General features: G+C 41.9%; 3 protein-coding genes across 10 annotated transcripts; 2 read left to right on the plus strand and 1 right to left on the minus strand.

Annotated features, from left to right (window-relative positions):
* Positions 1-1,187: 1,187 nt before the first annotated feature.
* LOC115583610 (cadherin-like protein 26) lies at positions 1,188-9,335 on the plus strand. 5 transcript variants are annotated; one of them, XM_030420652.1, is made up of 21 exons: positions 1,188-1,249; positions 2,337-2,459; positions 2,781-2,930; positions 3,182-3,323; positions 3,446-3,609; positions 3,977-4,108; positions 4,594-4,776; positions 4,963-5,276; positions 5,357-5,499; positions 6,088-6,312; positions 6,400-6,621; positions 6,721-6,842; positions 6,941-7,042; positions 7,301-7,348; positions 7,524-7,571; positions 7,789-7,836; positions 8,069-8,116; positions 8,336-8,383; positions 8,616-8,663; positions 8,751-8,840; positions 8,952-9,335. In XM_030420652.1, exons 1-21 carry the CDS (start codon positions 1,229-1,231, stop codon positions 9,150-9,152), a joined length of 2,622 nt encoding a protein of 873 aa, XP_030276512.1. In that variant the 5' UTR covers positions 1,188-1,228; the 3' UTR covers positions 9,153-9,335. The 5 variants fall into 5 exon arrangements, with proteins under 5 accessions (XP_030276512.1, XP_030276511.1, XP_030276514.1 ...); XM_030420651.1 differs by lacking the exon at positions 1,188-1,249 and adding an exon at positions 1,731-1,735 and having other exon boundaries at positions 2,312-2,459; XM_030420654.1 differs by lacking the exons at positions 1,188-1,249; positions 8,616-8,663 and adding an exon at positions 1,731-1,735 and having other exon boundaries at positions 2,312-2,459.
* Positions 9,264-12,021, minus strand: LOC115583613 (protein LSM14 homolog B-like). Its single transcript, XM_030420661.1, has 8 exons — positions 11,641-12,021; positions 11,359-11,522; positions 11,092-11,221; positions 10,791-10,976; positions 10,574-10,651; positions 10,193-10,333; positions 9,963-10,089; positions 9,264-9,876 (listed from the first exon to the last, which is right to left on the minus strand). The coding sequence occupies exons 1-8, from the start codon at positions 11,765-11,767 to the stop codon at positions 9,720-9,722; spliced, it is 1,110 nt and encodes a 369-aa protein (XP_030276521.1). The 5' UTR covers positions 11,768-12,021; the 3' UTR covers positions 9,264-9,719.
* Positions 12,022-12,928: 907 nt separating this feature from the next.
* Positions 12,929-24,776, plus strand: taf4a (TAF4A RNA polymerase II, TATA box binding protein (TBP)-associated factor). 4 transcript variants are annotated; one of them, XM_030420659.1, is made up of 16 exons: positions 12,931-13,569; positions 13,865-14,534; positions 14,904-15,037; positions 15,302-15,448; positions 17,058-17,147; positions 17,312-17,434; positions 17,619-17,708; positions 17,823-18,035; positions 18,203-18,344; positions 19,212-19,314; positions 19,840-20,009; positions 20,109-20,239; positions 20,481-20,606; positions 21,560-21,616; positions 21,708-21,830; positions 23,449-24,776. In XM_030420659.1, the coding sequence occupies exons 1-16, from the start codon at positions 13,531-13,533 to the stop codon at positions 23,611-23,613; spliced, it is 2,523 nt and encodes an 840-aa protein (XP_030276519.1). In that variant the 5' UTR covers positions 12,931-13,530; the 3' UTR covers positions 23,614-24,776. The 4 variants fall into 4 exon arrangements, with proteins under 4 accessions (XP_030276520.1, XP_030276519.1, XP_030276517.1 ...); XM_030420657.1 differs by having other exon boundaries at positions 12,931-14,534; XM_030420658.1 differs by having other exon boundaries at positions 12,932-14,534; positions 15,329-15,448.
* The last annotated feature ends 823 nt before the right edge of the window (positions 24,777-25,599 follow it).

A 25,599-nucleotide genomic window follows, 5' to 3' on the forward strand; every position in this document is an offset into this window, starting at 1 on the left:
ATGTCCGAGGAAAATGGAAACTGAATCCCTCACATGGTAGAGACAGTTATTATATGGTGAGATATTAGAGCAAACATTTTTTAAAAAGCAACGGCCTATTTTAGTGTTTTTTTCCCCCACACAGCTGGCCTGGTGAAAGAGCCTGGTGTTTACACCCGCTCCCCCAGACTTGATTTGAAGATCTCTGGCATTCAGAGAGAATTTGGCGTTTACAACATCAGTGTGACCTCGTGTGGCTGCTCCCCGGAGCCATACTGTACAAGCAGCCGAAACACCAGAACACAAGCTGGGCCAGGTGCTATCATCATAGTGCTTATTTTTCATCTATATTTTGTATTGAATTTTAACATAATAAATGTACGTACATATTAACATGTTTGACACTCAAGAAAAAATAGAACTAATACAAAATAAATGAAAAATAAACATAAATGACATAGAGATTAAAATAAATGAATTCAAAATGAATGAATGATAACTGAATGAAGACTGATTTGGTTGTATAGGGGGCTTCGGATCATTAAGATGTACTGTTTTTCTAGCTCTTATTCAAAATAAATCTCACACAAAAATGTCTGTGTTTTAACAAAAAAGGATTAAAATGTATTCATGTGTTTCTAAGAATCAACAAAGCAGTTGGTGTTTATTTGAAGGTGCTCTGAAGAGTGTGAACAGGCGCATAGCTGCTTCCAGACAGCTGTGAAAAATGGTGCTTCAGGGGAAGCTTAAGGACGCCACAACCAGAACCTGCAGGGCGCTGATACCATTAATTGTATGTTAAGTCACTGGATTCAAATGTAAAAAAAAGAAAAGACATAATCTATTTATCAATCTATTTAGAAGAGTGATTACTGTTTAGCAAATACTTCACAATGTGGGTCGAAGGCCAGTCACTGCAGGCTTTGTTTAATTCTTAAGTTCATAAGCAAACAGGGATGTGTTTGGGGATTATATACTGAATGTTGAACACACACACACCCTTTACCCTTTCCATAACTTTCACAGCTCAGTGCCAAACCCTAACTTACCAGAAAGGTCCTCACTTCATCGCAAGTGTGAATGTGAATGCACACACACACACACACACACACACACACACACTCACACAGTGATTATCATTATTCATGTGAGTGGGTGTGGAGAGCAGAGAGGGCAGGGTCTTCCTTTGCTCGAATGTCCCAGAAGCCGGTCCTCAAACAGTCGGAGGTGGATGTGCTGAACAAGCATCATGCTCTGGTTCTTCCTCCTGGTATGTAGAAACACTGACTTCGAATCTCTCTGAAATTACTTTTCTTTAACATCAAATGTTATTTCTCGACTTTATGTAATGTTATAGTGAATTAAATTCTGTCTTACTCCAACAGGAATAAAATTTTTTCGTTATCTGGAAGGTTTGTCACAATGTAACCTTTGATTATGTATCAGTTTACAAGATTTTGATTATTATTGGTCCATCAGTCACTTATTTTGCAGCACTGTTGGTCTGTGAGTTCAAAGACATACTGTACAGTTGATGTTTTCATCTACACTGAACAACAAATACAGTTGCATCACTTTTGTTTTTGCTTTGGACACAGGAATGGACTAGTTGATCTGCACTGACTCGTGCTGCATAGTTGGTGAACGAGATTGTATCAAGTTACCATAAAAGCATTTCCATGGAAAAAGATTATATCAAAGTAGGAAATAAGGGTTGACTTGTTCAAGCAGTTTCGTGGGAGGACCAAACGAAAATGTAAGTTTAACATTTAACTGTCCCTGTGAAGATCATTTCTCTCGAATTCTGAGCACAAATGTGTTAAAATCAGAGTTCGTCCACACAAGTTGTGATCGACACGACACTGGAGGCGGCTCATTGTAGTGAAATGAACATTTAGTTCTTGTGGACATTCCTGCTGTCAACATATCAGTTGGACATGGGCACTGATGATCTGATGGGCACTTTTTAATGGTGGCCAAGCCACACAATGCACTTATCATGCTGTTAAATCAGCATCGTGATACGGCACACCTGTCAGGTGAATGGATGATCTTGACAAAGGAGAAGTGCTCATTAACACTGATTCAAACTAATTTGTGCTCCGAATTGGAGAGACATACAGTTTATTAAATAAGACATTTAAAAAGATACATTTTGCCACACTTTCATACTCTCTTTTTAATAGTCATGCCTGTGTGTACACTTCATAGAAACTTGTTCACCAACTATGCAGCACAAGCCAACAATTCCATCCCCAAGTCCCCACCTGTCACCCTAACCAAACAGTCCTACTTTGCATATGACTCTCATTGTCTAGACTGTGTGCTTCAGGTTTGTCCGGCTGTTCGTCTTGCAGGGTTATTATTTGTTAAGTGCAGCATGCTCAGAGCTGCTGAGCCGCCACAGACGGGCTTGGATCATCGACTCCATGAAACTTGAAGAGGAGTATCCAGGACCCTTCCCATATGAGCTGGGCAAGGTGAGAATAACACAGGGTTAACCTCGTCAAAGTATTTGTCAGCAAATAATTAAGCCTAGTTCAACTTATTCAATTCCAAACTCAAATACCAAGTTTCACCAGTTGACACCCATTATAATAAACATAGTTACCAGTCGTTACATTCGAACCAACAGCTCTCAAGACAACATTTAATTATGTTGTCTTTATCCGTAATTCTTTTCATTTTCTCCAATCTTTACCACTTCCATCAAAATGTAGATCATGTTCATCATGTGAATGACAAATGAAAGTCTTACGCTACCCAAAGCTGACTGTAAAGTGTGTGGTGTTGTGTTGTAGATTAATATTGAACGGGACTACCTAATATACTTTGACCTCTATGGGGAAGGAGTGGATAAGGAGCCAAAAAACGTCCTCTCCATTGATAAAAACACTGGCATGGTGTACGTCCACAAGGCTGTCGACTTCGAGGACAAACAAATGCTTAAGGTTTGACTCATCAAATACTTATACTACTTATCCTTATCTTATACTTATACTTATCTTATCTATACTGCTTTATACTTCTACATGCTGATTGAGTGTAGAAGCACAGTCTGTCATATAGTCACCAGGAATGCCTTCGTGAGCACCTACAATACGTACACAGAAAGTGCTCTGAATAGTTGTCGATGAGTATGCACAGGTTGTTTAAATACATATATTGTGACTAACTTTGAATCATATATTTCAATCTGTAGCTGACACTTGAGGCCAGAAAAAAAGATCTTTCAATTGACACCAAATTAGGAGTTGAGATCAGCATAATCGACATCAACGACAACCCACCACGCTTTCCGAAAGATGAGTATGAAATCAGCATCTCTGAGGACACATTACAAGGTAAAGAATACAATAATCCATCTCTCTCTCTCTTTTTTTTTTTGTTTTTTTACCTGTAATGTTACTGATTATGTTTATTAAGTACACTTCTAAATGTGTCATGTTTTGTCACTTCCCGTCAGGTTCCCATGTCATGACAGTTTCGGCCAATGACAGAGACCAGGGTGGGACAACAAACTCAACGTTCCACTATGAACTCGAATGGTTCTTTCCAAAACCTCCGCACACTGAATTCTTTGTTAATAGGTCTGGAGAGATCTATTTCAAAGGATGTTTGGATTATCAGGCAAGAGAGTACATGACGTGGTGTTTATGCAAATATGTACAGCACGCTCGCTCTGAGCGCTGTCTGGTTAGATGTTTAAAAATGTTCCATATGTGAAGCGCTGTAAAGTAACCTGCTGAGTTAAATGAGTAATTCTTCCCCTTTTTGTGTCTCAGTGACACACGTTCTGTTGCTTCACATTCAGTTGATATACCTTAAATGTAAAAGAAGAATAAGAATAAATAGAAGAATAAATAAGTAGCATGCAAAAAATAAATATAATGCAAAAAAAAAAAAAAGATTGAGCTGGGTTATAGGATGTGGAGGCTCGATACACCTTGACTATTTATAACTATTAAGAAAACTTTCTTCATTTGCTTACATTAAGGTGGCTGACACCTTTACGTTGCTGGTGGTGGCCAAGGACCATGGTGAAGTAGTCAGTCTGTCCAGTTCAACCACCGTTGTCATTAATGTCGAGGACGGCAACAACCACCTCCCAACCATCAGTGGACCGACAGTAGGTTCATCCCTAACCCTTAACATCACATAGACTTCAGCTGATCACACAGGTCTTCACACCTTTCTTACTCAGTTATTATATAACGAGAGAAATACACGTTATCACATGGAAGACAACAGACTTTAAAAACCGATGCTTATCTAGTTAATTTCGGACATATCAGCTCTGTCAGCTCATAAACAACAACCGACACTTGTCACCTCAAAGTAAACCACAGTGAAAATGAGGCACACTTATGAAAGTTCACGCAAAAATGAAATCACTATCTATCTACTCACCCTCATACCGATGGAAAGTTTTTTTTCTGGAGCTTTTTTATTGTTTTCTTTCTGTTGTTTTCTTACATTTAAAACCAAGTCCCCATCTACTAAAATGCTGAAACGATGTTTTGCAGTGAAGCCCTAGAAATGACAGTGTACAGTACAATGAACAGTATTCTACAGTTTGTCCTCTTACCTCTGCACCCTGGGTTCATACAATAGGGCTCTGGCAAAGTAAAAGAACACGAGAGCGGCATTTCTCCCCTGCGGGTGCATGTGAAGGACAAAGACAGCCTACACAGCGCGGCATGGAGGGCCAAGTACATCATACAGGGAGACGAGGGGGGGCACTTTAAGATAGAAACCGACCCTGTTACTAATGATGGGATCCTCACAGTAGTGAAGGTAAGTGCTGCTTGGCTGGATGCTACATTAGAGTAACACACACCTGTAGTCTGACATGTAATTACCACACACCCATATGTTACAGTGTGTCTGTTCCCACAACAAGTTGACATGTCGAGATTCTGTGCATTGCAATGTAGGAAACATGTAGAAGCACGATTTAACGTAACTATGGTATGATCTCAGCCTTTAGACTTTGAGGAGGGAGCGCGGAGGCAGCTGTCCATCTCAGTGGAGAATGTGAAGCCATATTTCTACTGTAAAGTGAAGGAGAGGAAGACCTCGGGCCTCTGGGACGTTGAGAGAAGTACAACTGATGATCCAGGTGCAGGTCATAACCAGTCAATAAAAGTCCTCATTGAGGTCGAAGACACAAACGACCCCCCGCAGTTCAATGTCACTGTCAAAGATGTCATGCTGGCGGAGAACGCACCCACTGGAACCTGGGTGGAGACAGTGGCTGCCCTCGACCCTGACTCCACCCCCACGAAAAAAATTTGGTAAGTGGGGTGTTTATTCCAACATGTGCCAGCTCTAATCTGAGGCCTGCTACCATAGATTCAACTGTGTTTTCCCACAGGTACAGGATGGGAAGAGATCCTGCTCGCTGGGTGAAGGTGAATCCCAACACGGGTAAAATCACAACAATCAAGGAACTCGACAGAGAATCTCCTCATGTTGTCAACGGTGTCTACACCATTTTAGTGTATGCGGTTGAGGAAGGTAAGTGTTGCTCTTTGCGTGGACAAACACCAAATATTTAACATTTTTAGGATGAAGTTAAGTTAAGGCTCATGTACGGATGCCCTTCCAGTGGACAAAATGTGGTCAAGTACCTTCTGATCACGACTTTCAGCGTGCTGACGCCCCACCACATACAACTGGTGCCCTTTATGTTTTTCGCCCCTGTCCCTCAAACATCCTGAGTCCACCACTGGTCCAGTGTGTGGGACTTGGTGACATCTAGTGGTGAGGAGGCAGACTGCAACCTGAATATCCCTCCGCTCACCCTGCCCTGTCCTCTCTGCCGTGTTGGTGGTGGCCACAACAAACCTGACAGGCCGTCTCTTGAGCCAGCTTTGAGTCTGTTCAGTCTGGGCTACTGTATACATATGGTGGACTCTGTAGATATGAACGGCTCATACTAAGAAAACACAACAGCCCATCTTTTCAAATGATTATACACAAAGACAAATTAATTATGAGTATTACATTCCAATTCTGCCAATAGATCCACTAAATCCTTCACACTGGACCTTTAACTGTTATCTCCACTGCTTTGTGATGCTATACGCGATCTATCTTGGACAGGTAACCCACCTTCGACAGGCACGGCCACCCTGAACATCCATGTGAAAGACCTGAACGACAACGTGCCTCAGCTCAATTTGACTTCTGTGGATGTGTGTTTGTCTGACGGCCCCACCACCACCAGCATCACAGCCTTCGACCCGGATGGAGAGCCCTATGGAGGGCCTTTCTCGTTCAAACTGCTGGGGGATGTCCGAGGAAAATGGAAACTGAATCCCTCACATGGTAGAGACAGTTATTATATGGTGAGATATTAGAGCAAACATTTAAAAAAAAACAAACATCTAATTTAGTGATTTTTTTTCCCCACAGGGTACACAGCTGGCCTGGTGAAAGAGCCTGGTGTTTACGTCGGCTTACACACACTTGTTTTGAACATCTCTGACAAACAGGGAGAATACTGCGTTCACAACATCAGGGTGACCGTGTGTAGCTGCTCCGTGGAACCCAACTGTACAAGCAGCCGAAACACCAGAACACAAGCTAGGCCCGGTGCTGTCATCATACCGCTCGCCTCACTGCTTTTAGTCCTACGTAAGAAATTGAATCATCGCCTGCAGTCAGTGTCACAGACAGAGTACACCGTTATATGTGTAGTTGCAAGTTGAATTTTGTCCTCTCCATCGCTCACAGTTCTGCTGCTGCTGTTAGTCAAAGTCATTTGCAAGAAAGAGTTCACCCCTCTGAGGATCGATGACTTCCCTCAAGACATCCTCCTCCAGTTCAACACTGAGGGACCAGGGACAGACTGCGAGGTCGCTGCTCACAGACTTTCACAAGACACACTTATACATTTTCAGATTTTCCCTCATGCAAAGATCAGTAACTGTTTTCTGTTTTCTTTTCTCTCAAGATACTCAAAAGTGCCTCGGTGGTGTCAACTATTAGGACGCAAAACGATCCATCTGATTGGCACAATGGACATGGGATGCAACAAGTACAGGCTCTGACAAAGGTGGGGACAGGTGGACGTGACATGGACAACATTTTTTTAAAACCGCAAAACTTGAAGCAGAGTCTGTGTAACATTCCTCGGATGTTTCTCAAGTTTATCTTTTACAAGTTGCGTCACTCGAACTTTGGTGCAGACACTGCTTGCAAAAATAAAAGACTGCCATTTGGAAATGTGTTGACATGCTCTATAATTCAACTGTTCACGTTGCTCCATTCATTCAAAATAATTTTAATTTTTCACCCTTTCCACCAATATTAGATGAACCAGAATACTCTGACAGCCGGTGTCTACCATCACACCAACCAGGTAAAGCAACAGTCATTTGATTTATATGAATTAGTTTGAGATAACAGCTGAAGAAACTCAGTCACTGAGTCCTGGGTCTGTAAACACGATGTTGACATGCTCTATAATTCAACTGTTCATGTTGCTCCATTCATTCAACATAATGTACATTTTTCACCCTTTCCACCAATATTAGATGAACCAGAATACTCCGACAGCCGGTGTCTACCATCACACCAACCAGGTAAAGCAACAGTCGTTTGATTTATATGAATTAGTTTGAGATAACAGCTGAAGAAACTCAGTCTTTGTGTGAATTTCCCGTTTACTGACCTCAGTGAGTCCTGGGTCTGTAAACTGGGTCTGTAAACACGATGTTGACATGCTCTATAATTCAACTGTTCATGTTGCTCCATTCATTCAACATAATGTAAATTTTTCACCCTTTCCACCAATATTAGATGAACCAGAATACTCCGACAGCTGGTGTCTACCACCACACCAACCAGGTAAAGCAACAATCGTTTGATTTATATGAATTAGTTTGAGATAACAGCTGAAGAAACTCAGTCTTTGTGTGAATTTCGTGTTTACAGACCCAGGACTCACTGACCTCAGTGAGTCCTGGGTCTGTAAACTGGGTCTGTAAACACGATGTTGACATGCTCTATAATTCAACTGTTCATGTTGCTCCATTCATTCAACATAATGTAAATTTTTCACCCTTTCCACCAATATTAGATGAACCAGAATACTCTGACAGCTGGTGTCTACCACCACACCAACCAGGTAAAGCAACAGTTGTTTGATTTATATGAATTAGTTTGAGATGACAGCTGAAGCAACTCAGTCTTTGCGTGAATTTTGTGTTTACAGACCCAGGACTCACTGAGGTCAGTGAGTCCTGGGTCTGTAAACACGATGTTGACATGCTCTATAATTCAACTGTTCATGTTGCTCCATTCATTCAACATAATGTAAATTTTTCACCCTTTCCACCAATATTAGATGAACCAGAATACTCCGACAGCTGGTGTCTACCACCACACCAACCAGGTAAAGCAACAGTTGTTTGATTTATATGAATTAGTTTGAGATGACAGCTGAAGCAACTCAGTCTTTGCGTGAATTTTGTGTTTACAGACCCAGGACTCACTGAGGTCTGTGAGTCCTGGGTCTGTAAACTGGGTCTGTAAACACGATGTTGACATGCTCTATAATTCAACTGGTAATGTTGCTCCATTCATTCAACATAATGTACATTTTTCATCCTTTCCACCAATATTAGATGAACCAGAATACTCGGACAGCCGGTGTCTACCACCACACCAACCAGGTAAAGCAACAGTCGTTTGATTTATATGAATTAGTTTGAGTTAACAGCGGAAGAAACTCAGTCTCTGTGTGAATTTCCCATTTACAGACCCAGGACTCACTGACCTCAGTGAGTTGCCTCTCAAAAAGGAACTCAAGCTTTGCATCAGGTGCAGCTCTCCGAGCCCTGCTTCATCGGGTTGGTAGTGCACTTACTTTATTATAATGTCTACTTTGCTGCATAAGGCACTGAGTGCATGCAGCGTCAGCAGCAGTAAAATAAGTTCTAATTTTCCACTCCAACCTGCAGAGGATGACATTGCTCCAGGAGACAGATGACTATCTGCCAGACTCTCTACCTCACTGCTACGCAGATGAAGGGGAATGTGACTATGGCTCAGAGCTGGAGAGCATCAGCATTCCTGATGATGATTCATTTCAGATGGCTCTGGACGACTTGGACAACAAGTTCAACCAACTGGCTTCCATCTGTATGCCACCAAATCTATAAATTGTTCTTAAGCAGGGAAACCAATATTTTCAAAACTTTGTACAGGCTTTGTTTTTATAGTTTTTGATGCTAAAATGTTTGGAATGAAAAATGCACCAGAGATGCAGGGTATTTGGTTAATTATATATTATTTAATAGCAACTGTTATAAAGTCCTCCACAGTTTTAATTTTACATGTAAGGGGAAAAAAAAACAAAACAAAAAAACCATACAGCTCTCCTCCAGAAGTAATTTGGAGTTACATTTGGACAAGAATTCATCACATTCAGGAAAAGAAAAATTACATGCAGCTGGCTTGTCAAAAGACAAATTCCATAATGTATTTTACCAAAATTACAGATAAATAAATGTTTCTAGCATACAGCTGCATGATAAAAATAAATCTCCCATTTCATAACAGTTCAAAAGTACAAAATTCCCATAAATGCATATTTGGGAAAAAAATAAAAATGAAATAACTTTGCCTCAAGTGCTTCAAATGGGGGGAAAAAGGGGAGGTACTCTTTTAAATAAGTAGAAAACTACAATATTTACAAAAGTGTTAACAAAAAAGACAAAGAAAAGCTTTCACACCCTTCCACTTCCAATTTTTGGGAGGGGTCGCTGCTCAGTGGTGCTCTGCCCTCCGCGACCTCGGCCCCTGAAACCTCTGCCTCTCAGGAACCGGCCCGGCACTCCAAAAGTTTCCATGTTCAGCTTTTTCTCCTCGGCCCAGGTGGTTCTCCTGAGGGTAACAAATGTTATGCAACTAAAATTGTAGACTATAAACAGACCCCTGAATTAACATGACAAGTAATGTCACATCATCACCTGGGCTTCAGGTCTGACGAGATGTTGTCAAAGAAGCATTTGGCTTTGTCGTAGTATTTATCACCCAGAGTCTCCTCCTCCTGTGTAGCCTGGCTGTCCTGGGCCTCCCCGGACTCCACCTTTTCAACTGCAGCAATTCACAAAAAACAAAAAAAACACAATACATAGGGTATATGTACCCCTCAAAAGTTGCATCATACAGTGATATTTGTTTCAAAATAAAAGCATACCTACAACCTCCTTTGTGAGATCATCTTTAAACTGAGCATTTGCCGTTTCAAAATCAAAGTCTGACTCAAACTGCAAGGTTGTGGCCGTGGGGTTTTTCACAAGAAGCTGGCCTCTGCTTCTGTTTCTGGATCTACGATTGCCTGTGCAATGGAAAAAGATACATCAATCATTAATTGTTAAACGACTGGTACAGCAACCACTTAGAACAGGTTCACCTGGTCTTGGATATTTACTCTCCATTTATTAGAAATGCATGAGTGATATTCTCTCTGGCTGAACTTCTGCCCTCTTCAGATGTTTGACAGCCCAAACAGTGAGGAGAACCAATATCGCTAAATTATCAGTAAATGGCTTTCAGTGTGCATTTTTCCATTTGAGACCTTGTTTTTGCCTTTGTTTCTGGTTCTCAGTGCCTTGGCCTTGAATCTTGGCTGCACCCGGCTGAGATGGTGCCCGGCCTAAAACATAAATAACTTAAGTGATTATTTATATTAAAAAAAAAAAATAAAAAAAAAAGTTAGATAACAAAGAAAATAGAAGAGTTGTAAGAAAAGGAAAACGTGGGATTTTTCCCGTTAGGAACCAGTGTTAACTTACTGGCGGGTACGTTCTCCTTCTGAACCAGTGAACCAGCCCTTCCAGAGCGCTGGGTCGGACGGGCCGGCTGTTTGCCCTGTGGCTGGGTCGGAGTCTTGCCTCTTTTCTGGGCAGCACCGGCCAATGGCACAGTCTGCACAGCCTGCTCAACCATGGGAGCTCTTCTGCCCGGGATGCCATGAAGCCCTATGAGTTAGGCGACAGGAACAAACACGGTGGGGCCTGATCAACTGCAGATACGTGCGAGAAACAGCTCCCGACACACTACAGTGCTGGAGAAAAGTAAATGTAGTGAATGTACCCAAGTTCAGTGCTGCATTGTACTGCTGGTTGAGTAGAGAACTCGCAGCCAGCTGGCTGTAGGTGGGCATCATGTCCCTGTATGGACTCCAGCGTGGGTGATACCCGGCAGAGGAGCTGCCGACAGATGACTAAATTCACAAACATTAAGACAAAAGGAACTTGTTTATCAGCAGCGAGTACTGTGCATTTGGATCAACACCAAGCACACCTACAAAAGTGAAAACTGATTTGAGGTCAGTGGGCCGAATCTCCTGGAATCACACACCTGGACAATAGCAGGGTCACAGGGCAGTCCATGGTGTGGCTTTGGAGGCTCAGACACAGTGATGTCTTTGATGTCACTTCCTCTGAATACAATGTATTCAAAAATTTTATCTTTGGGTGGCACCGGTCTGTCTGTGTGCCGGTCCTCAGTCCCATAGGAAATAACTGGAAATAAAAATTAATCGGACAAAAATAAATCAATCAATCAAAAACGTTGGGTTTTGCTTACTTACTAATTTTTTTTCACAACTTGAGAGGAGAGGAAAAACACGTGTCAGCCTACCTTTGGCTAAAGCAACCGTGGACCTATCAGTGTCGACAGAGGACAGTATCCCCTCATACCGGATCTGTGCCTTGGATATCAGGCTTATCTTGCTGCCGATGTAAGGGGTTCCTCCTCCAGCACTCATGCTCGCGCTGAAAATCTCTTTTCTGACTGAAAATTAGCGGCTATGTCACCGAGCGACGACCACGGCAAACAGCGGACACCAGCACCAAAGAAGCAACGTGCACAATTAGCGGACACCTGTGCGCTTTATAAAATTGCCGGTGACGCAGCGCTCTGCTGTCAGCTCACCTGTGCGTATGATGGGGTCGATTTGTTTAGCCAGCCGGCGCACACCGCCAGGAACAAAATAACCCTGTCGGAAAAATCAGACAAACACACGGCCGGACAGCAAAGTGGCAGCAAAGAAGAACTGAGGCAAGCAAAACAAAACAAAACAAAACAAAAAATGTCTTCTTATTTACTTGACTACATGATATTGGGCACTTTAATCAGGGTTAACCTCTCCTACTTACCGGAAGTGAATTTTATCTGGAATGTAAAAAAAGAAAATCACCATATTATGTTGAACTATTCAAGATCGTGACGCTATGGCCAACTGTAAACAAGATACTGAAAATAAAATAGGAATATTACGAAATGACAGTTTTTTTTTGTTGTTTTTTTTTTTTACTGTTTAAAGATCTAGTTTAAAACCTTTCTATTTCAAGTTGCCATTTTACAATATTATCATATGTATAGGTTTTTATTGTTGCAAAACTGACCTTACATTACCTGTTTATCCTATGTAATGCGATTTTAAAAAAAAACAGTAAAACACAATTTGTTAGTAAGAGCTCCTTTGCACTATTCAAAAGTACTTCGGGATATTGGGATATTTTTGTGTTTTGCTTGATTGTTTATTCTGTGACATATCTGAAATTTTGAGCAGTGTAGGCTTTGTTGAATTGAGGGTGAGATTCCGTAAAAAAGGCACATGCATTCCTTACAACTGTGAACAATGTTGGAAAGATTGAACCAGAAAAAGTAGCTTATCATAGTCACGGGGTCTTATATACCTCTGTAAACACGGAACTTTGGAATAAAGTTGTCTAAATAGGCTACATTTGGATTACTATTTATTTATTTTTTAAAATTTAATATAGTGAAAGAAAAAGTCAACAAACACTTTAAGTTTGTATTGTGCACTTAAAGTCAGAGCACGTGAGAGTTAAACCACACTAAATCCTGCTGACAGCTCAGTACAATGTTTCCTCTCTCACAGGAGGGTGGGGCGCCCTCAAACGCCTCTTTACAACAGCAACTTCACTCGCTGGCCGAAACACTGCAGCCATCTTGCACAGCACATCGAGCGTGCTTAAACTCTGAAATTTGGTTTGTTCGCTTGTTGTAAACCTCGATTTTAGTCTACTAAGAGACGCACGGTTCAATTCTGAAACGGAAAAGTGATCGTAATCGCATTAACACGCCGCCGGTGATTTGACATTTGATGAAAACATTTCGTCTCCGGTACGATGTTGTTCCGTCTCATGCATCCCCTGGAATGACAGCTGAAGCCATTGGTACCGCCTTTTAGAATGTGGATCAGCCAATCACAGCTCGCCGAAGTCCCTGAACGGAGCGGTTTAGTTGTTGTGCGCACGCGCGTATCAGTTGGTAAGTACCTCACTTCTCACAAGCTCGCAGGAGTGTGAAGATGGCGGTTGGCTCTGGGCCGCTGGATGATCCTTTTTTACACACAGAGGTGAATAAAGCGGTAGTTTGTCATCCCGTACAGTCCGTAGAGGCACAACTGTTGTTCTTATGTCACAACAACCACTGGGGTAGGCACGAGGCAGCCGGTAATTACATAGCTATAGTTCCGGGACAAGGGGGTAGCGCGAGCTAATGTCCAGCTGGACTTGGTCAAGACGGTTGCTGAAGCAGGTACGCTGTAACTACTAATGTTGTTTTCCTCTTTGTCTCTCTGAGTTTACACGACAAGCAAGCGCCGGAGCTGACAGAGAATACAGTAGTTGTGTTAGAGTCCTGTCCCATCACAGTGGAGATTGTTTGTGCACCTTTTAAACAAGTTGAAGCGCAGGGGGTCTCACCATAACAAGGTCCCCATGGTTCTGCTATTATGGATTCATCGACGGCCAGCACGGTCTCCAGCACGGGACACGACCCTGACACACCACTTGTTGTTAGTGACGGTGTAACTTCTCTCCCCAATCACCAGGGGAAAGTAAGCTCATGCTCAGCGCAGACTTTCAATGGGAGCCAAACTATGAACTCGCACACTTCGGGAAGCGCTGCCCCTGTCGTGGGGACGACTGTGACAAGTGGAGTTGGTAACTGCAGCAGCGCCGCGGTATCTGTCACAGCTGTCACCAGCGGACCGGTGATGTCTAAAGTTCTGTCCGGTGCGATAACGCCCCCGTCGACGAACAGTGTCATTCAGACGCCTCTCATGAACCCCAGTGTTGTCGTCTCAGCTCAGCCTGTGAGCCAGTCTGCAGGACCCGCCGTGACACTCGTCAGGCCGCCTATGCAAAGTACCGCGGGGTCGGGGGCAACTTTGAATGGTAACAATATTGCGAGCCCTGCTTTTGTGGCCAGTACAACAGGTCAGACAGGTATCACCGTTCAAGCCCCGATTGTAAACAGTAGCCAGTCCCCCAACTCGGTGTCTGTGAGCGCAGGGTCGCACATTATCAAGGCAGAGCCACCCACAACAATAATACAGTCAGCGCCGCAGCCCGCTGTCATTCCCAGCGCACCCCGGGTTCCGGTAACGATGGCTGCCGGTTCAGGCGGGATCCGACCCTCGACGCCTCAGATGTTGGCCCCAAGGCTCCCCCAGACCTCCCCTGGACAGCCCAGTATACATAACATCCAGCTCCCGCCGGGTGAGTTAAGTCACAACTTTTTACTGTATGTGCACATGCAGTTATTCCCACACTTGACTGATTCACCACAATGGTTTCATTTTCAATGACCACAGTTGAATGATTGTAAAAACAAACATTGAGAGATTGTTTCCTTATTGAACACTGATGATCCTGTGCAGAACACAGAGAAAGTCAGTGTCTGCCCATAATGGACAGATCATTTGAATTACACTAAACCTCTGATCTGATATGATTGATCGTGACTACTTACATGAATTGATCATGTTCACACTCGACAGTAGTTTTTTAGGTGATAAAAGAACATTTTAACTCCAACATTATATTAAAGTTGTCTCTTTTTGTGACACATTTTGTGACTTGTGTCAGGGATGGTGCTTGTACGCAGTGAGAGCGGACAGCTGCTGATGATTCCTCAGCAGGCTCTGGCCCAGATGCAGGCGCAGGCGCAGGGGGGCCTAGCACCTCGGCCGGCTACACCAACAAACATGCCTCCTGGCCAGGTAAGATTGCAAAGTCTTTTTGAGGAATAAGGCAATCATAGTATCTCACCCATGTTAAGCTTGCCTTCCTGCCTACAGCTCAGAGAAACACCTGTTGAGTAGTATATTGGATATATTTGAGCTCATGTCTATTTGTAAGGAACGTAGTGTGCTTGTGTGTTATTGTATAGTATTATTAATCTTCATTTGCACCGAGGACACATAATTGTTTATTTATTTATTTAGATGTAATTTTCTGGTCTGATGGAACTGGGTGTTGCACAGCATCCCATGCTTTGTGTCTCCCCTCAGGCTCCTGGAAACACCATCATCAGCAGACAAGTGGCACCGAGTACCATCATTCGTCAGGGCTGTCCAGCTCCAACGTCCCTCACTGCGACCACCACTCTTCACAGGCCCCCTGTTCTTCAGGTAACCCCATTGTTGGTGTCGAACCATTACTGATTATGCTCAGATTGCTTGGTGACCTGCAAAAGCTGCAGACTGAAGGATGATACAATGATTACTGTTTGAAATTAGGTCAGCATAATATTATACTGTAGGACACGCTAATATCACAAGTTTCTGTTTCAAAGTGACGCTAGTGGGATCTCATAAATGCTTTTGTCCATGATGAAAAGATTGCAAGTTGTCATTTTTTGAGGATGTGTTATTTTTCTGATATATTTTAATATACATTAAAAAATGTAATATATATATTAGGGCTGTCAAACGATTAATTTTTTTAATCGCGATTAATCGCATTTTGTCCATAGTTAACTCGCAATTAATCGCAAATTGATCTCAATTTTTTTGGCACATTTCTTTCTGTTCTAAATGCACCTTAATGTATTTTTTTCACGTTCTTAATACTAGTTCTTAAAACATAAGAAAGGGAAAATATGCTTGCTTTATGAAAATGTTTATTCAATACTTAAAATCATGCAGGATAATAAAAGGCTCAAAAAATATCACCTCACCCTAAATGGGATCAAAACATGGTGATGTCTGCTTTTGGCGATGGGGGGTGGGCTCTCTGCATCTGCCATGTGTTTGGCTTGCAAATGATATTTGAGACTCGACGTACTTCAATGGTAACTCATTTCATGTTGACAGTACGTGCAGATAACTTTTGTCCTACCGACTGAACCATCTGGCAGTGTTTTGAAAATGAATTTGCCGTTCATAAGTCCTTTCTCCATTTCCTTTCACTTTCGCTTTTCAGTCCACCGTGTTTTTCCCGAACGCCAACCCTGCTTCTTCTTCTTCTGATTCCCTTTGTTATTATTCTGCCACCCTCTCGATCAAGACTACAGGTGCCACAGACGGCCATAAATCAAACAATGCGCGTTTCTTTTTTTTTTTAAATACAGAGTGTTAATCTCGGTTAGAAAAATTAACGGCGTTAAGAGGATGTTGCGTTAACATGTTATTAACACTATTAACGCGTTAATATAATAATAACTTTGACAGCCCTAATATATATATATATATGTATATATATATATATATATATATATATATGTATATATATATATATATATATATATATATATACATATATATATATAGTGAGAGAGAGAGAGAGAGAGAGAGAGAGAGAGAGAGAGAGAGAGAGAGATAATTGCCTGGGCTTATTATATAATCTTCAACCTTGCTTCCTTTACTACAGTGGAGTTAAAAGATTTGAAGGAATTATATGCATTTAAAAAGATATAGTCTATAAATACTGGACTCTTCTCGATTAGGTGCAAAATAGATTGGAAAGCAAAATTCACGTGCGTTTGTAATTGTACAAAAGTGAACATTTCTATGCACCTACATGGATCTCTATGTCATGCGATTTATTACTAAAGCTGAAATGTAGTGTTCTAGAGGAATATGACACAGCAATTTCAAAGGTTACTCAAATGCAGATCAGGTTCCCTTCAGAAAAACATGGAACTGCAAATATGACATCAGCAAAGTTTTTGCACAGTGTGTGTTGAAATGAATCAGCAAACTAAATAACATGTTATGATGTCGATTCCTGTCTTCTAAGAGCTCAGTTGGGGCTCCAGTACCAGGAATGACCCCCAGGACCATCAGCCAAACAGCTGGGACCACAGTTACCTCAGTAACAGTGAGCAAAGTGAGTTGTGCTAACCCCAGAGGAATCAGGTAGCGCCTACTGTAGAGTTCATGACAATCATTCTTAAGTAGAAAGACAGTATCATTATTATTTATATGATAATTGTATTATACAATTTATATTTGAATGTGTTAATAATCTGAGTGTTCTGTTTTTCTTGACAGGAGACATTGGAGAATGTGAAGAAATGTAAGAGCTTCCTGTCTACACTGATCAAGCTGGCATCCACAGGGAAACAGTCCACAGAGACTGCAGCCAGTGTAAGAGAGCTGGTCAAGGACCTCCTGGTGAGAGAACCTTACACACAGGAAACACACACAAACCTGCTATATTGTATACATGTTTCAAGTTTAGCAAGGTTGTTGACAAATGAGCGCTGAAGGAAACCCAACTGGCCTTTAATAGTTGAAAACCCTCAGCCAAGAGGAGCATCTCTCACTCCCAGCTCTATATGCCTTTATGTTGTAATAGGAGGGCAAACTGGAAGCAGAGGAATTCACCAGCAGATTATACAAAGAGCTAAACTCCTCACCCCAACCTTACCTTGTGCCTTTCCTCAAGGTAAGAAAGTTTATATTCTGTAAAATGTCTTTGATATTATCTGGTCCACAGCAAACACTATCTCATCTTTAAACTATTTCTGTAAATGTTCATCCACCTGCTTGTGTTCTGTAGAGAAGCCTCCCAGCCTTGAGACAGCTCACCCCAGACTCAGCAGTCTTCATCCAGCAGAGTCAGCTCCCCCAGCTGGCCTCAGCTCCGGCCTCCTCCACCTCACCCACCCCCAGCACGGTGGTCCTGGGCAGCCCAGCCCCCCGCCTCACTGCTCCAGTCAGCAGGCCCCAGCTCCAGCCAGGAGTTAGCAAACCAGGACAGTCCTCCTCACTGGTAATCCGATTAATTGATTCTCAAATGTTAATTTAACTCACATCTATAACTTAAATCTATAAAATCTGGAAGTAATATCAAATATAAGGCTTTGCAAATATTTAGATTTTCTCTACATACATGCCACTCTGCTCGTATATTACATCATTTTGAATTCACCCTTGCAGGTTCTCCAGCCTCAGCCGCACAGAGCAATGCTGAGACCTCAGGTAACCTTACCGACGCCCCCCATGGTGACTCTCAGGAATCAGGCCCCTGGTCGCATCATGCTTGGACAGCAACAGGTTCAGCTGAAAGAGCTGCAGCCAGGTGAGAATGTCAGTCTAATACCACTTTCCACCCAAATTAGCGGGTCCACACATGTTTTTACCTCATTCCCACTTCCTGCAGGCAAGGTAGCCCGTCTGTGATTTTTATATGAAGCATCACCTTGTACACCACTGACGTCATGTTTCACGTCACGACTGCACTGGAAACAGTTGTAACAGAAGAGAAAACAACATAAGACCCAGTGTCTGTAAAACGGTGGCTGCATTCTAGTGGGTGTCACAACCCCCATGTATGAGTCATTTCACTATCAGAATTTGCACCATTCGGTCCAATAACATTTCCAAAGTCCAGAAGAGCCACACAACAAACTATTTTACCCCTCCTCAAGTTAGCCTCGGGCAGCAATCCAGGTATTTTCATAGCCGGAAAGCTGGACTTTTTTGTCTTCAAAACACCACTGAGCAGCTTTCATAGGAATGAACGGGGCTCCACCTCCAACACTCTGTCCAGTAATAAAAAAACATCCTTGAATAGATGCATCCAAAATTCTCTCTTTATTTACGCGTCAACACTGAATGTTGATAATGCACCATCAATTTGCGTGGTGGAATTTAGCGTGTTCACTCAGTTCTTACGTTAAGATCAAAGCTGAGCCAAGCTGAGGAGACAACCTGGGTCAATGACTCTGCACTAGACCCGGGGTTTTTTTCCTTAGCTCGGCTCGGCTTTGATCTAAACGTGAGTTTACACATTCCCATTGCACACAAAAGCCTGATCCTAGTAGGTTTAAGTGGGATTTTTTTTTATCAGTGGAAAAGGGTTATAATAACACCATCTGTCTGTGCCTGTGTGTTTCTTTCTTTGGGTGACCCATACTATATATTGTAATTTTTTTGTCTCTGCTAGGTCTGGTGAGGCCGGAGTCATCACCTGTTCCTAAACAAGTCTTAGCCGCAGCTTTGACCCCGGCTCAAAGGAACAAACTGAAAGAGGCGGGTGGCACTTTCAAGTAAGACTAGAAATAATAGAATTCTAATCAGTTTTACAATAAATGTTACCTAATCACATGGATTTTCATATTAGCATCACCTGTAAGTAGAAAATTAACTTTTGGGAAGTTTTCTAACTTGTCCAGCATCACGAACATTTATAGTGTCATTGTCATCATACCTTTATAGCTGCAGAAATGTGTAGCTGGACAAATTAATCACATATAGTCATTATTCTCCAAATTTCAATGCTGTTTTTGTCTTACCTCAGTTTTGTCATACAACATCAAGGACTAACAGGTTAAGTGACATGAAATCCATCATCAACAATGCAATGCTCTGCTGGGAAATTTTGTTCCTGGTGCACTTGACATGCACCACCCTCATACCAGGTTCACAACATCATGACGACGCAGAACATTGCACTGTAATGAGATGAACAATGTTATTCACTTCACCTATTAGTTCTTTAAAATGTTGTTTTTGATGAGTTGATTTCATGATCTTTAGCATTTAGGTTTGCTTAACTGCATTTATGTTTGCAGAGATGATGACGACATCAATGACGTGGCCTCCATGGCTGGTGTGAACCTGTCAGAGGAAAGTGCTAATATACTGGCAACCAATTCTGGACTGGTGGGGGCGGTGACACATTCATGTAAGGATGAGGCTTTTCTCTCCTGTGCTCTGCTGCAGAGGAGAATGCTCGAGATTGGTGAGACTCGTAAAACATTTTTGAAATGCAACATCACCCTGAATCCACCCACCTACCTAAGCCTCACACGTCACGTCTTGCTGTATCTTTTTTCCCCAGGCAGGAGATACGGTGTGACAGACCTGGGTGCAGAGGTGGTGAACTACATCTCCCATGCTACACAGCAGCGGCTCCAGAACCTGCTGGAAAAAGTTTCCCAAGTAGCCCAGCATAAAAATGGCAATTTCAAGGTTTGTTTACAATAATGTTATGGAGATACTCCACTACTTGTAGATATTTACCCCCATTGGATGGTTAAACCAGATGCTTGCAGACAAATTATACTGATGCTATGACACCAAAGAGTCTACTGTATTAACAGTGTTCTTGAATAAAAAAGGACATATATCTTATCGGAGTTCACTTTTATGCAATCATTTCTTTCTGTAATGCGTTTGAATCTTCTGTGATAACATTTTTATCTGTCTGCAGGAGGATAACAAATACGAGCAGAGTAGTGATGTTCGTGCTCAGCTCAAGTTCTTTGAGCAGCTGGACCAGTTAGAGAAACAAAGGAAGGAGGATGAGGAGAGAGAGATCCTCCTAAAGGCAGCTAAGGTAGTGTCACTTTCCTCCTGTCTGTCCTACCAATTCTTCATCACATTTCTGCCTGAAAAACAGCGTCTGAATGCAAAACACTTTAACTCACCAAGTGTTTGCCTCCTTCCGCTATTGTGTTGTTGTAGTTACTGTCTTGAAAAAAACACTCACCGTGACACCAACCCTCAGTGAACTTTCTGCCAGAAAACAGGATCCCTCCCCGCGAGTGAGAGAGTCAGACCTTTTAACTGATGGCGATAATGTAATTATGTGATTTTGTCACTTTCAAGGATGCATGGTGGTCAGGATCTCAAACACAACACATTATAACTACATCCATATGATTATAAACAGTCGGTCGCTACATGTAATGAAAATAATGTGCTGGTTCGTTCAGCCTCTATTTAATGTTCCGTTATCCTGGAGCTAAAGTTTTACAAAAGGTCGCCTGCGATTCATTTTGACTTAACCGCAGGATACCCTAAGACCCATTAAGATTTAACTCGAACAGCGTCCAACAAATGTACTCTGTGATTTATCAGATAGCTCAGAGAGCAATTTATAGCTCTGAATTAAATCCCAGTTGGTACCTGACATTAAGAACAAAATGGATTTAATAAATCATCTGGAAATAACAAAAGAAGGTTGTGATAAGGTATTCATTCAACTCTTGGGCAGTATAAACACTTATACAGTGTTAAACATTATTGTTAGAAATGTAAATATTGATGGCTATAGGACTATTCAGTGGTCTTCAGGCTACGCCAAAGCAAATAGTTGGTGTAAACTCTGCTTTTCAAACTCAGAAAGAGTTCCATGTCATTCTAGGTTGTAGATATTCATGAAGACTGGACCTCATTCATTTTCAAACACCTGCAAAGTCCACAGTATCTCACTTCCTACACAACCTGGGCTTCGGTCTACCTTCTGCAAACATCAGTTATTAATATATTTTGCTTTTGGCCTTGCAGTCTCGAGCTCGGCAAGAGGACCCAGAGCAGCTGCGCCTGAAACAGAAGGCGAAAGAGGTAGGATAAAGAAAGACAACTTGTCTTTGTTCTCTGGATGTTATACGCACTTTGTGCTTGATTACTGTGTTGTTATGTGTGTATTGCCCAGATGCAGCAGCAAGAGCTGGCTCAGATGAGGCAGAGGGAGGCCAACCTGACGGCTCTGGCAGCCATTGGTCCTAGGAAGAAGAGGAAGATTCTGGATTCTCCATCCTCCTCTGCTGCAGCTGAGGTAACTGAAAACAAAATATATTCCCCATATAGTCTTGCTTATCCTGGGGTAGCTGTCTGTAACCTCCGTTCTACCTGTTATCTGTATGGCACTCAAAATGTGACTCACACTTCAAAATGCAGTATATATATAGACAGTATAAAAGATTTTTTTTACAGAAATAGAAATGTTCAACAGTCAGTTCTTCTCTCTGGTAACAATATCAGACAGGCAAAGTTGATTTGGTCACGAGCTGTCACTGACGCACATGTTCACACAGCTCACGCTAACCTGACAGAAACCTGCTGCCAGTCATCTGTGCTGTCAAATATCTAGAGAAAATAATAAAATTAAGCAGCTCATTAGTTGTGGCAGAGTACACCCCAGTACTCATATGCACAGTCAGCTGACTCTTGTAATTACAAATCACATTTGAAAAAAGGCACCTGTCATTTTCATTCAATTCGCTGAGACAATATACCAAACCTTTACTCACCTTGCTGCAGCTGCCAGTTGTGCTTGATCCCACCTGCTACACGTCACTATCACTGGTTGAGTTAATTGATTTCTGCTTCGACCGCAGTCCCCATCTCTTTCTGGATTTTTCTTCCCCTTCGGTGTTGACTCTCTTGGACTTGTTCTTTCCATATACATCCTTTATGCATGTGTTGGTTTCTGCTCCGTTTTGTTCTTATTGTTTGTTTTTCTCCACATTGAATCTCTTATTGTTGTTTGGATTCACTGGGGAGCAATTACATGAGCAGAGCCCGATCAGAGAAGTTTACTGCAATAAATGGCTCCGTGTGCTTCCTTTTTTGACTTGAAAAGAAAATCCACAACTTATTTTTCTTCTTCTTCTTCTTCTTCTTCTTCTTCTCTGTATCGGAGTTGTGCAGTAGATGAACTCTGGCTCTATTTACCGACTATAATTTCATCGACACCAATAAAAAGCAGATAATATAAAATTCTAGATATTTGGCCGATGATTTGTGTATCACTAAGAAATACTTTGTATGTTTTACTATACATCTATTTAGGAGCTTTATTTACTTGTTCCATTTCATATAAAAAATGTACATAAAAAATTGCGTTTGGCTTATCAAAATATCGTTTCTGGTTTGTGACCATGAGTTATTTGGAGGTCACCTGATGCAAGAGATGGTTTGTTACACAGAAAACCCTCCAAGTCAACTGAGGAACAGTTTGAAAAAGGGCAAAATACTTGGCAGGTGATTGGATGAACCATCCATCTGTCACTGTCTAGCAAAGGCTAACGTTAACCAACCAGAAAAGCGGACGAAGTAGGAGGAGAGCACTCATCAAGCTCTTATGGAAGTCAGTCACATGTTTTCCATTTAGAAAAGCCCTCATGCCATTGTAGCAGCTATGCTAACATCTTGAGGAGCCGCCGTTGTTGTTTTCAAACAAAGTTGCACTTGTCTTGCAGGTTGTCACATTTAAATCATACCTTTACCTGTCTGACACAGATTCATAAGATTTCAGTTATCGCACTAGAAGGGTAGTATGTTTGCATTGTTGTATTGGTACTTCTTAAATCTTTGGTTTACTCTTCCAACCTGTCCTCCAAATGTCACATGCCCCTCCGCTGCCTCACCCTCCCCCATCTCTCATTTTGCAGGGATCAGGATCAGGCCCCTCTCTGTCTGGTGGCGCTGGTTCGTCAGGCTCCAGACCCACAAGGCAGCGCATCACGCGTGTCAATCTCAGGGACCTGCTCTTCTGTTTGGAGAACGAGAGATTTACCAGTCGCTCCCATTTCCTCTACAAGGGCTTTCTCAAATAGACTTGATGTCAAAGACAACGAAGAGGAGGAGAGAGGAGAGAGAGGATGGGGTGGGGGAGATGAAGTGTTTGGAGAGACAACAGCTCCCATCACAGGGAGAGTACAAGAGACTCTTATAAATGAAGAGGAGGAGGGCAGCGACTTGGCACATTTTAAGGTCTTTCAGTTATACAGTAACGTGAAATACAGTGGTAGCCATATTGGATGGCCCCTCTACCTCTCTCCTCAAATAATGCCTATTTTCTTTCAGAGCAGTCGTGGACTACAGTCCCTTTATTTACCCTGTACAACTTGTTTTTTAAGAAAGTGCAAAAAATGTATAAATGTTTTCTGAGGGAGGGTTTTTGTGCGAACAAATGACTTAAAGTATGCCCTGTCACACAGTACAGTTTATTTTCTGATTAGATGTGTGTGTGTTAGGCTTTGAAGCAATGGAAATCAAAACTTTTGTTTTCATAGACCACCAATAATTATATTGAATAATGATTTTTTTGTTTGTTTTGTCAACTGAATTAGGTTGAACTCCAGACTGTGTAACCTACTGAGTTGCCTTCCTAACTATGAATAAGCCATATAGCCATCCTGAAGCAATTAACCCTTCTGTAACTCATGAAGCAGTAGCTCCATCACTTTATTTGATTTTTTGTTTTTTTTCAGTGTATTTATTTACTAAACTCAAGCTTAAATTAATGTTTAGTTATTTATTTAATTTCATGTGACACCTCAGTTGTTTTGTGTAGCTTAGATTCAAAACAAAATGCATTTACATGCATAGTTTGTTCAAAATGTGTGAGAGAGGTGTGTTCTTTGTTTTTAATCTGTTAAATTGTTCTTTTCAAAATTAGTGTAACATGTATTGATTTCTCAAACTTAGGCAGTTTTCAGAAGGCTGTAAACCTGTATTGCTATACCAAACATACATCTCCTGGAAGCTGATTTCTATTTTTTATAGCTGCCCACCAACACACATTTTTACTCTTTTAATAGTGACTGACAGTTTCCTCCGGCAAAAACAAACTGGAGCCTCTTTCTGTATATTTGTAAATGTCACACCTAAAGTTTTACACGCAGTTTTGTATAGAATTGAGAATTTACCCTTACAGCATAAAGAAAAACACATTTTCTCTGTTGAAAAGTTTGAATAAATGATGATTTTACAGTAAGGGGGTTCTGTTGTATTTCATCGTCTTGCACTAGGTGGCAGCATTGCATTATTAAAACACCTGTGTGTGTGCCGCATGTGGCACTGAGGATACTGAGGCTTTGTAGGTGAATGAGCTGAATGCCTTTAATTCCTTCTTACTCTACCTGTTCACAGATAATTCCACTTAATCCTCTAACATCTGCAAAGCCACATGTAGTACACAGTGTGTGTGTGTCCCTTGGGTCTACATAGGTGTGTATCAAGCACAATTCCCATGAGCAGTGCACACAGAATGAGACACACTCACACACAGTCTGCTACCAGTCTGTGCTGTTCTTTGTTGGGGGTGTCTTGTTTGAGTCCGTCTCCATTATCAGCCCAACACACGGCGCACTGGCAACAGCTGCAACATCATCTGCGAACATTCACAGCAAGCATTGACTCGAAATAATTAGGCCATTGTGCCACTGGGACGGAAGCCTGATGTTACAATGATTGCGAGCAGCTTTTGTATCTGTGTCCACCAAAGAGGAACAATAAGTGTACATTTGGAGCTATCAGTGGTGGTGATGAGCCACAATTTCCATTCCGTTTAAAAGTACATCTGGGAGCCACTAGGTGGCAATAGCTCATTTTACCAAATTAGAAGACTCTCCTGTAGCTCACATGGACTGGAGCCGCAGCTTCTTCTTTATACTTCATGTTATGCGGCTACGTTTGGCTGACTTTATTGTTGACAGGTTCACGCTTTGCTCTGCTTGACACACACAGTACACACTAACCTGTCTTGCTTTGGCCAAGAAAAAAGACAAAACAATCTGGATTCTTTAATAATATCACAG

The sequence above is a fragment of the Sparus aurata genome, chromosome 6 (genome assembly GCF_900880675.1).
Source record: "Sparus aurata chromosome 6, fSpaAur1.1, whole genome shotgun sequence".
Taxonomy (NCBI): domain Eukaryota; kingdom Metazoa; phylum Chordata; class Actinopteri; order Spariformes; family Sparidae; genus Sparus; species Sparus aurata.

Coding starts and splice junctions, on each gene's coding strand:
- LOC115583610 (XM_030420651.1), top strand. Junction 7,349..7,523: donor TCTACCATCACACCAACCAG/GTAAAGCAACAG, acceptor CACCAATATTAG/ATGAACCAGAATACTCCGAC. Junction 7,572..7,788: donor TCTACCATCACACCAACCAG/GTAAAGCAACAG, acceptor CACCAATATTAG/ATGAACCAGAATACTCCGAC.
- LOC115583613 (XM_030420661.1), bottom strand. CDS start 11,767: ATGAGTGCTGGAGGAGGAACCCCTTACATCGGCAGCAAGATAAGCCTG. Junction 10,977..11,091: donor CAATGCAGCACTGAACTTGG/GTACATTCACTA, acceptor CCTAACTCATAG/GGCTTCATGGCATCCCGGGC. Junction 10,652..10,790: donor GAAGGAGAACGTACCCGCCA/GTAAGTTAACAC, acceptor TTTATGTTTTAG/GCCGGGCACCATCTCAGCCG.
- taf4a (XM_030420657.1), top strand. CDS start 13,766: ATGGATTCATCGACGGCCAGCACGGTCTCCAGCACGGGACACGACCCT. Junction 17,709..17,822: donor ACCTTGTGCCTTTCCTCAAG/GTAAGAAAGTTT, acceptor TGTGTTCTGTAG/AGAAGCCTCCCAGCCTTGAG. Junction 18,345..19,211: donor GCTGAAAGAGCTGCAGCCAG/GTGAGAATGTCA, acceptor TGTCTCTGCTAG/GTCTGGTGAGGCCGGAGTCA.